A 12,148-nucleotide genomic window follows, 5' to 3' on the forward strand; every position below is an offset into this window, starting at 1 on the left:
ACTAAGGAAAATTTTATTCTTGATGTATACACTTGCTTGTGTGTGTGCTTCCATAGATCAAGTGATTGCTCTAGAAGATGTCTTCAAGAAATATGTAATTTATAATTACTTATTATTATTTTTGGTGTTCTAAATCCTAATATAGATCCTATTAATTGTTGTACTTTCACAATCACTAATATTTAATTGGCACTCACAGTAAAAAAACATAATTGACATTCTAATGAGATTTAAATTGAGTTGTCAAATTACAAATTTTATATTTCATATTATCGTATATGTTATACTTTATTTTATAATATATGTTCCTACTGAAATTGACAAAACCTCATTTATGGTGTTGCTCCTTAAGCCTCTTTCAAGTACGATGGGGAGTTGTACCTATGAAGACACTTTGACACTCAAACCAATGATGCAGAAGTAGGAGACACGTATCAATAATGAGCTAGAATCAAGTGAGTTACCTAAAACCCTTAGGATTGTTTACACGATGGTTATATTAAGTCCATGTGCCTAATTTCCTTAATCAACCATGATATGATAAAATTAGATCCAATCTTATCTTATCTAAGGTCATAAATTCATGCATAATCTTGATTGATCTTTATCTATTAATCAGTGAAGATAAACTTTTTCTCTTTTCTGATTTATCTCATCCAAGTCTTATGGCGATAAAGTAAGAGATCTACACACACAACCACTCTGTAGGGACGTTTCTCGAATTTGAGTTGTATATTATAAATTTTAGAATTTTTTAAGAAAAAGAAATTAGTTATCATTACAATCACAAACAAGTCAACAACAACATTTAAATTGTGTATAATAATTGGGTACAAAATAAAATATGTTTTACATGAAAAATTTTAATTTATAATTTTTTAACTCTATAAAATATTAGACATATAATAAATGCTTATCCTACAAAAACTGTAACAATAGCAAAGAAGTTGATAATCGGGGTGCAATCCGAATAAAGTAGTGCGATGTTGGGATACATGAATACATGTCGATTGTTTCTTTTAGCCTAACTTGTTTGTTTGATTCATTAAAAAAATAGGTTAAATATTAGTTTTGGTCCATTATATTTTAGTATTATTTTATTTTAGTATATCAAGTTTTAAATGTTTCATTATGATTCTATATGTTTTTGAAAGTTTTGTTTTTGTCTTTTATGTTTACAAAAGTTTCATTTTGGTACATTAAGTTTTAAAATTTTTATTTTGATCCTTTATGTTCTCAAAAGTTTCATTTTGGTCATTTTTTCTTATTTCCATTAACAAACGTGAGCTACAAATCACCACTATCTTTTTAACACTACTAAAAAAAATACTTTCAACATCACTACTCTAACATCGGTTTTTAATAAAATTGATGTTAACAAAAGGGCGGTGGTATTTTTGTAAATAAATTGATTTGATTAACATCGGTTTTTTCAAAAACCGATGTTAATCATTTAAGAAATATACACAACATCGGTTATTGAAAATCTGATGTTGTCACTTTTTCTAAAAACTCTCTTACCCACTTATGCGCTACCATATTCTTCTCTGACACCCTATCCCCTAAAGCCTCTCGAGCTCCCCTCCAAGCGTCTTTCCTTTTTCCTTTCCCACCACTCTCTTCATCTCACACTTCTCCACTACCCTAACCTCAGCCATGGAGGCCTCAAAATCAACGTAGAACAAGTACTCAAAGTGCTTCATTGTTCCCATGTTCGCGTCATCCACAAGCCTAATCTTAAATTGTAGTAAGTTTGGTTCATAATGCAGATTAACTTGCAGAGTTGGATAATTGGCCATTGTTAATGGTTTTCTAGCAAGTATAATCTCTAAAGAATAACGAGTATACCATGATATTTATAGGATATTTTCTCAATGTTTTTGTGTGATTCTCTCCCATCAGTCAACACCATTTTACATTGAATTAGTTTGTGCATATAAAAAATACAGGGTTTGATGGCTTCGTTAATATAAAACATTAGAAATTAGTATTTAGAATTTTTATTCCCAAGGCTGAAAACTCTGACTGAGTCCGAGAGGCATCATGGCCACACTAGATTTCGACGTGACCGTGTTTCTGACCGACGAAGCCTCTAGCAGCGGTGGTCCTTCTTCATCCACCAAAAAGCCGAAGCGGTTCGATATCAAGAAGTGGAATGTGGTTTCTCTCTGGGCTTGGGGTGCGTCACTCTCAATGTTTTCCCAAACCCTAATTTGTCACGACGTAGCTCCATGTGGAGCTTGTAGGCCTTGGATCTTCTTCATCAATAGAGTCCTTTGCTTCTTGAATATCAATGGCAGCGGAATAGAGAAGGAAGAAATATGGTTGGAGACACCACTTCAAGGAGAAGATGAATCAAGAAGAAGCTCACAACCATAGGAAGCCATGGATAAGAGCTTGAAGGAAAGAGAAAATGAGTGGTGGGAGATAGAGAGAAGGAGCACAAAATTTTATACCTCAAATGAGGTCTGAAATTTGAAGTGTAATTCTCAAATGATCACAGTTGAAAAAATGCACACACATGGTCTCTATTTATAGCCTAAGTGTCACACAAAATTGGAGGGAAATTTGAATTTTTCTATTCAAATTTCACTTGAATTTGAAATTGAATTTGTGGAGCCAAATTTTCACTAATTATGATTAGTGAATTTTAGCTATGGTTCAGGCCACTAATCCAATATCAAGTCCAAGATTCTCCACTAAGTGTGTTTAGGTGTCATGAGTCATGTAAAGCATGAAAGACATGCACAAAGTGTGACTATATGAGTGGCAATGGAGTGTAGCAAGCAAATGCTCACCTCCTCCTCTAAAATTTAATTGGATTGGGCTTCTTCCAATTCAATTAAATTTATTTCCCAACACACACATCAAATATTCACTTAATGCTTGTGAAATTATAAAACTACCCCTAATACAAAAACTAGTCTAGTTGCCCTAAAATACATGGGCTAAAATATCCTACATTTCTAGGGTACCCTACCTACATTATGAAGACTTAAATACAAGCCCAAAAATAATGAAACCTTAATCTAATATGTACAAAGATAAGTGGGCTCATACTTAGCCCATGTGCCCGAAATCTACCCTAAGGCTCATGAAAACCCTAGGACCTTCTCTTGCATCTCTGACCCAATCTTCTTGGAGTCTTCTATCCAATTCCCTTAGGGGGTAGGATTGCATCATTCCCTCCCCCTTGAAAAGGATTTGACCTTAAATCCATAGGTTCTTTAAACTCTGGGCTTCTTTCCCCAACACCTGTAAAAAGAATAAAAACATATATATTAGTGGTGTTTGGTATGTTGGAGTAAGGTAATGTCTGAAAACCCATTTCTTGAGCATCTTCCCATGAGGGAACATGGTTCCTCACCATCTCAATGAGTGGTGCTATAAGTATAGAAAAATATGGGACAAACCTTTTGTAAAATGTAAAAGTTTGTTAAGTCATGGAAACCTCAAATTTTTCTTATACTTGGTGGAGTGGGCCACTCATGAATGACCTTTATTCTCTTAGGATTCGTGGGAACCCCTTGATCACCATTTAAAAAATTATAGAAAGTAATGCAATAAAACATACCTTTTTTATATATTTTCATGTTGATTACTCCTACCAAAAAGTATAACAAACCTAAGGTGTCCCATATGAGCATCTAGATTTGTATTGAAAAAAAAAAAGAAAAAACCTACTTAATGAGTCCCTATGTATGTGAATCATGAAGATGTTAGATGCATGGGTGATTTTACAAAAGAGGGTTGCACCCCTCAACACATTAATCATACCACCTATCATAGGGATTTGGTGCCTCACAATACCTATTTTGGGCACCAACAAAGCACAAGGATTTAAGCTCTTACAAACCAAACCCTCATACGACAACTCTTTTACTTGAGGAATAATCTCAAGCCCAAGAGGTGTGGTAGTGCTAACAAGTGTCTTTTTACAAAGGAGAAGATGTGGAGGTTGTCTAAGAGGGGAAGTTTCTTTAATGGTTGTCTTTATTGCAAAATTACTTTCCTTAGCTAACCTCTTGGAGGAGACATTTACCTCCTTAACCATTAAAGGTTTTCCTTCATCTTGGGGGTAGATTTCTTCACTAGATTCTTCCCCTTTTGCTTCTTCACTTTCACTAGAGGAAGGCGAAGTAGTAGCCTCATCTTGGCTACTATAAATGTCTTGGCCCCTCATAATCATGATTTTCTTGGTGCGGCATTGAGAAGTAATGTGTCCTCTTCCAAGACATTTAAAGCACTTTATAGAGCTAGTCTTCTCTTGCATACTAGCCTTAGGGGGTTGCTTTTCTATTGTCTTCCCCTTATAATCTTTGGGCTTAGAAGGTGCCACCCTTAAGATTCCTTGACCTTGGTCTTTCTTTGGATAAGAGTAAGGGCCATAAGATTTTGAAGTAGACTTCCTTTTAAGTTGTTGCTCTACCCTTATTTCCCAATCTAAGTAAGCCTCTACATTGTCCTTCCCAAGGAAGTATGGGAGGTTAATGTTAGCCTCTTGAGGCTTTCTTTCCTTTTCTCTCCTATGGGAGTGAGGTCTAAGATGTGACCTATGTCTTCCTTCATAAAAGTCACGAATTTCTTCACTTAGGCTCTTGCAAGGGTCATGAATATTATAGGAGGCATGTTTTTCTTTTCTTAGTTCTTTTAGTATTTTCCTTCTTTCTTCTTTCCTTATTTGTTCCCTTTCATCTTGATTTATTTCTACCCTCTCTTTTCCTTTTTATTTTCTTTCTATTTTTTCTTTCCATAACTTGAGGGAACTCAACTCATCTAAGATTCTAGATAGAGGGTCCTTATGACTAGTACCCTCACCATTAACACTAGATGAATGATGACTCATGTTGGTTCCTAAGTTGTGGTTCTTTCTTGTTGGGGGTTTGCAAAAGGTAAAAGTTAGGGTTCAAAAGAACTTAATATAAGTGTGATAAGAAAGAAGAAAGTATTATGTAATAACAAGATAAAATAGGTGTGACTAGTAAAGAAAATAAGCTATGAAAGTAAGCAAGAAATTAAAGTGCAAGAAATGTAAACTAGACGGATCCTAAGAGTGTTTGGATGGCCACACTTAAGGTTCCCAACAAAACACTCACTATCCTAAGGGAAAAATTGCCTAAAATTATTACACACGAATGGAAGTTTGGTAACCTATTGGAGGCTCCCAACACATTTCCAATGAAAGGACTTTTTGTTACAAAATTTGAAAGCAGTGAAGGTAAGTAAATTGCCAATTACAAAACAGTCCTCAATTTTGGTGGTTGTGCTCTCTTTGGTGATTCACTCAATTTGGAGTGCTTCTTAGTCCAATAGCTCTTAAGGTGGTTGGCCCCTTACTTCTTGACTCAAATTCTTTAAGGGATGGCACCAATCCTCCTTTCCAATTCCCTATATGCCAACCCACAAACAAGGAAACAAAGACACAAGCAATAACCCAAGACCAAAAAATGAAATGAAAGCTAAAATCAATAGAGTTTTAACAAGATAAATTTTCAAGGATTATTCAACAATTAAAGCAATGAAAAAAACATAAAAGCAAGCTAGGACTCAAAGAGAAACATAGAATGGCTCTAGAGTAGAGTAAAAAAAAAAGACTCAAGAAACCTCTAGTTTTGGCACTTTATTTCACACTAATTTTAAATTTAAATTTTAGAACTAAGATTGATATAAAATAGGCATCAATTATAGAACAAATTTCGAGCCAAAACAATAAGCACACTTCCCTTTCACTTTTTTTTCCTAGACACTAATTTTCCTACCAACTTGTGTGATTTTTTTGTATTTTTTCCTTTTATCCAAATCACTTGGTTCTTTTTTCTAATTTTTTTCCAGATGTCTAGAAAATTCAATAATAATTTAAGCTCAAAATTCGTAGTGACCAATTCCTAATAATTTTTACAAGTTCGTATGTTCAAGCTACCAGTACCAGCGATTTAAACCTAGAAATCAAGAGTAGTGTTTATGCTGCTTAAGGCTTAGATAGTTACAATTTGTGTTTGCTTATGTTCAATTGTCTTGAATAACACAATTCAAGAGAGCTTAAGACTTATTTTGATTCACAAATCCAGCCACAACTCAGCACCACAACTCAATTTCTTCATAGGCATCATATAGGAAACTTAGAAAATAAAACAATGTTCAACAACAAGACTACTTCTAGGAATTGATTTGGAACATGTTATGAACTAAATAACATGCATGAATTAGACTCAAAATTCAAAAGATAGGCTAAGAATGACAAGAATACATGAACAAATGTATCTAGAATTCAATCAACAAAATCAAAATTCACACTTAGATTTACACTTAGATCAACAAAATCATAATTCACACTTAGATTTACACTTAGAATTCAATCAACAAAATCAACATAATGTGACAATTATTATGACTAAACATGACTCTAAGACAACATGGATTAAGTGATTTACACTTAGATTTTTGTGTTTTTTTATAATCATTATTTTGGAAAAAAAATTAGATCTAAAGGTTCATCACAAGAAGATTATGACTGAAAAATGATAGAACCTAAAATCAACACAAAAACATGATTCAAGAGTAGATCTACAAAATTTGAAACATAGAAATGCAAGAACAAGTGTAGATCTAATATTTAATCGGTTTATTTTTTTGAATCTACTCTAAACAACACCAAACCACAAGACAATGGAGGATATACATGGAGAATAAGATGAAGAACAAGGAATCAAAGTGAATTGACCGAACCAAAAGATAGAGGAAGCAAAAGAACATCACCTAAATGAAGATGCTCTTGATACCACATGACATAGCTCCATGTGGAGCTTGTAGGCCTTGGATCTTCTTCATCAATGGAGTCCTTTGCTTCTTGAATATCAATGGCAGTGGAATGGAGAAGGAAGAAAGATGGTTGCAGATGCCACTTCAAGGAGAAGATATGTCAAGAAGAAGCTCACCACCAAGGAAGCCATGGATAAGAGCTTGAAGGAAGGAGAAGATGAGTGGTGGGAGAAGGAGAGAAGGAGCATGAAATTTTGTGACTCAAATGAGATTTAAACTTTGAAGTGTAATTATCAAATGATCAAAGTTAAAAAAAATGCACAAACATGGCCTCTATTTATAGCCTAAGTGTCATACAAAATTGAAGGGAAATTTGAATTTCTATTCAAATTTCACTTGAATTTGAAATTGAATTTGTGGAGCCAAATTTTAGAGCCAAAATTTCAGAAATTATGATTAGTAAATTTTAGCTATGGTTCAGACCACTAATCTAAGATCAAGTCCAATATTCTCCACTAAGTGTGCTTAGGTGTCATAAGGCATGTAAAGCATGAAGGACATGCACAAAATGTGACTATATGATGTGTCAATGGAGTGTAGTAAGCAAATGCTCACCTCCCCCTCTAAAATTTAATTGGATTGGGCTTCTCCCAATTCAATTAAATTTATTTCCCAACACACACATCAAATATTCACTTAATGTATGTGAAATTACAAAACTACCCCTAATACAAAAACTAGTCTAGGTGCCTAAAATACATGGGCTAAAAAATCCTACATTTCTATGGTACCCTACCTACATTATGAAGCCCTAAATACAAGGCCCAAAAACAATCAAATCTTAATCTAATATGTACAAAGATAAGTGGGCTCATACTTAGCCCATGGGCCCAAAATCTACCCTAAGGTTCATGAGAACCCTAGGGCCTTCTCTTGCATCTCTGGCCCAATTTTCTGGGAGTCTTCTATCCAATGCCCTTGGGGGTAGGATTGCATCAAATTTTATTTTCTTTCTTTTAATTTATTATTCTTTCATTGTAGATATTGTCATGGATAATTGCACTATTTGTCGAAACCATATCATGGATCTCTATAAGCGTGTTAATTCAACTTATTATCTGTGTGTTGTGAGTTATCATTCTTCTAAGAGAATAACCTAATTCAATATGATTTTGATTACTGGTTTAGGTATTGAGTGCCAAGCCAACCAGGCTAATGCAAAGTCATCTTCTTAAGCATATAATGTAAAGCACATTTTTTCATCTTTTAGTGTTTTCCTTTTTATCTGGCTGCCTAATCTTCATGATGCCACAAACACCAGTTCAAATTCATGTGGCTGTGAAATTGTTTGATTGGACATCATTCTTATCATAAAATAAACACCCTACCCCACGTGTAAAGTTGAGTTTTACACTCATATAAGCCATGCAAATAGTCTTTTCATAAGTAAAACTCATTAGGAAATGAGTTGAACACTTGTCTAAAGGGAACATCACCCTCTCTGGGTGCAAACAAATTATGATTAGGAAGTGAGTTGAACACTTCTCCATGGAATTACCCACAGTCTAAGTGATGAATGTTAGTTAAAAAAATCCATAAACATAAAGTCTCACTATCACTTAATACCTCCCCCGAGGAATATTTCACTTTCAATCTTACCCTCCTTGAAATCATCACGCAGAATAGGTGTTCATCCTCAGGCCTCACCATATGAGTTATTGTGATGACAACTTTTGTGGTAGGCCTTGGCAACAACGAGGGAGTGGGAAACAGTAGGGAATAAAGGTGTGGTGAAGTTGCAAGAGAGACATAATGCATTTCGCTTGGGTTTTTGAGTTGTGATAGGATAACCACATCTAGAAAATATATTTTTTAATTTTTATTTTATTCAATATATTGTCACTGTTAATTTTTTCAAAATATTATCACATTTGCATATTGTATTAGATACCTGTTCCCCGCACAGAGCAACATAAGGTAAAAATCCATATTGAATGTTTTTTAGGATTTTTAAAAAAGTGTGTGGGTCCTTTCTCCTAGTATATATGCTTCTTTACTTGTTACGTTATGGCTTAACAAGAGTAGGATTACTCAAATTGTTGCTTGCTCTAGCAGAATCTTGTAGAGGAGTTTGTAACCATCTTTTCACTTCCATTGCATAAGCCGATGGCTCAAGACCCGTCAAGTATGTCCTCCAGGTATGATATTGTTGTTTTTAAGGAAGTCAATAGAGATGGAAAGTTCATCGTTGTTCATCCTTACTATGGAGTGATATTTTATAAGCCTGAAAACAAAATTTGCTATTATTTCTATTGCTACAACGCCATGGGTGAGATGACCATTGCATAACATTGGGAGTTGTATTGTTATCTTAAGATGAATGTATTCCCTTTCCTTGAATGCTCTGCTATTTTTTCTTGTTGTTTGGACAAAAAGGTAATTTTTTTGCAAATCTTACAAGTTTCTTTACATTTTCCATTTTGTTTATTATGTGTTATTAACTTATTGATTAGTTGCACTGATTTGATCATAGGGACATGTATTGGAAGATGTGGATTAGATAATTATATATCCATATTGAAGGTATCATACTATAACATATGAGGATTTATGCGATTTAAGAAACTAGCGATATTGTATTATAGTTATAGTAATAGAAAACTAATCATTTATTCGAATTTCGGTACACATGATGCAACATAACTCCCATATATAACATTCACTAATTTAATTTTTCTTAACTTACATGTTTATCTAGTGGAAGTTAAATTTGTATATTTTTTTATGATTTTTTTTTTCATTTCGAAGTGCAACACTAGCATTAATAATTAATTTTTCAAAGTTATTGAATGGTAGTTTCAAATGAGATTCTATGATCACCATTATAACAAAAAAGTGAGACATATTTTTATATATCAACTTAAGTAGTGATCTATTGTGGTTATATGAGATATTATGAATTTAAGCACCTATTGGGCTGCAAAGTGAACTGGTTTTAGCTTAGTTCTCGATGCATCTTTATGATTTTTTCCATGTTTGGAGAAACATGTCTAAGATAGTAATATAGAGATGTGTTTTGGTTATAGAGATTGGAATGCTTTCATGCAGGTATATATATCTTGGACTATTCAAATCCCTGTGTTTGTATTAGGAAAACTCTTGTGTTTGTATTCAAATCTAACTTAGAAACCAAATTATTTTTATAACTTATTCTAAATTCTATGTGTTTATTTCTATAGTTTAACAACTTTTGGTTTATCTCAGGATTCTTTTGCATTAAACATTATATATTTGGTGTAAAACCGATGTAGAAACTGCATTTACAACAATGGTTATGGTCAAAACCGATGTTGTAAAGACACTTTCTACATCAGTTTTGGCCAAAATCGATGTCGTAAGCATATTTAACATCGGTTTTTTTTTTTTAAATCGATGTTATTTTTTGCATGATAACATCGATTTTCAACAAAATCGATGTTGGTTTTTGCATAATTTACATTTTTTTAGTTTATTTCTTATAATACGACATTGGTTTTCTTGAAAACCGATGTCATATAGTATATTTTAATATCAGTTTTGATAATCGATGTTAACGTTGGTACTTTCAACATCGGTTCAAAACTGATGTTGAATGTCCAAAATAACCGATGTTAAAAGTGTTTTTTCTAGAAGCGTAAAATGCATTCAACCACCTATTTTTCTAATCTCCATCATCTTTTTCTACAAACTCCATAATCACCAAACATAAATAATACAACCACCGTTCACTTAGATCTACAACCTCCGCATCATTATTGTCATCATCAACAAACAAATTAGATTCGCAAACTTCATCACCAAACAACACCATTGTGTCACCCGAGAGCCACATTGCAACCCAACAATATCAAAGATCAATAATGTTGGGTTTCAACGATGACGAGAAACTTCAAATTTGACTTCGCGGTAATGATTTTGGGTGTTGCTTCGATTTTTAGCCACCATTATTTTAAATTAATTAATTTAAAAATTAAAAATTAACAAAACACTAATATTTGCAAACAGAAATTAGAAGAAAAAACTAAAATGAAACTTTGAAAAACATAAAGGATCAAAATAAAATTTCCAAAAATATAAAAGGACCAAAAATGAAACTTTTAATACTTAATGTATCAAAATAAAACTTTTAAAAACATAGAGGACCAAAATGAAACTTTAAAACTTAATGTACCAAATTGAAACAATATTAAAACATAATGCGCCAAAAGTGATCTGTAGCCTAAAAATTATGGTACTGGACAACACAAATATTTTATTCCACATTTTATTTGAAAAATGATCAAGGGACAACACAAATGAAGCAAATGAGAATAGGATAAAATCTCTAATTTTTATTACTTAGAAAATCATGCAAGTATATGGAAAATTTTTTGTTCCAGGTGCCAAGTATTAAAAAAAATACATATATCCCTACTTTATCTCTTTAATAAGCAAAAAAAATAGTAACTAACCTACACAATCATTTTAAAAATGAAACACCAGATTTTTTTATTATAATATCTCTCGTTCTTTATTTTGGTAAACACATTAAATTTGATATAAATTGCATCAAGATAATTAATATTAAGTATTTTAGAAAATTCTATATTATTTTACTTGTGTTGTCCATTATTGGTCAAACAATATACAAGATAAAAATTGTCTTGTAACTTGTGTTTTTGTCTTGTAATGTTCTTCTTGTTCTGTATTTTAGTGTATTAAACGCAACTTAAATGTCAATTTTGATTTATTATGTTTTAGTTTTTTTATTTTATTTTTGTATATTAAGTTTGAAAAGTTTTAATTTGGTCTTTTATGTTTTCGAAAGTTTCATTTTGATCATTTTTTTTTTGGCTAAAAACATTACTACTCCATAAATATTTTAAATTTTGACGGAATATTAAATATAATTAAAATAATTAATTCTTTTAAAATTTAAAACATTAATGAAGTACTCAAATTATTAATAGAAAACAAAAAATGATCAAAATAAAACTTTTTAAAACATAAAAAAATAAAATAAAACTTTTAAACCTAATCCACGAAAGTAAAAAAAAAATACTATAATATAATCAAGTGACATTTAGGTTATTTTATTTTAAATAATAGAGCTCATCCAACTTTTACAGCGGGTAACCATGATAAAAGTTGATCCTGCAGTTAAAAGGCAAAATTGCAAAATTGGTCCCCCACTTTATCTCCAACTAGTGGAGTGCCCGTGCGATGCACGGGTCGGTATTTTACTTTAAGCGAAATAAATACTATTTGTCAGGGTGCTATTTGTATCATTAGACTGTAAGTGACATAAATAATATTTGTCAGAGTGTTGTTTGTATAATTTTACTATAAGTGACATAAATACTATTTGTCA

At 32.4% G+C, this 12,148-nt stretch overlaps 1 protein-coding gene across 1 annotated transcript; it reads left to right on the top strand.

Annotated features, from left to right (window-relative positions):
• Nucleotides 1-2,043: 2,043 nt before the first annotated feature.
• LOC114397039 (RING-box protein 1a-like) lies at nt 2,044-7,994 on the top strand. Its single transcript, XM_028359173.1, has 3 exons — nt 2,044-2,179; nt 7,801-7,851; nt 7,948-7,994. The coding sequence occupies exons 1-3, from the start codon at nt 2,044-2,046 to the stop codon at nt 7,992-7,994; spliced, it is 234 nt and encodes a 77-aa protein (XP_028214974.1).
• The last annotated feature ends 4,154 nt before the right edge of the window (nt 7,995-12,148 follow it).

The sequence above is a fragment of the Glycine soja genome, chromosome 18 (assembly GCF_004193775.1).
Source record: "Glycine soja cultivar W05 chromosome 18, ASM419377v2, whole genome shotgun sequence".
Classification (NCBI taxonomy): domain Eukaryota; kingdom Viridiplantae; phylum Streptophyta; class Magnoliopsida; order Fabales; family Fabaceae; genus Glycine; species Glycine soja.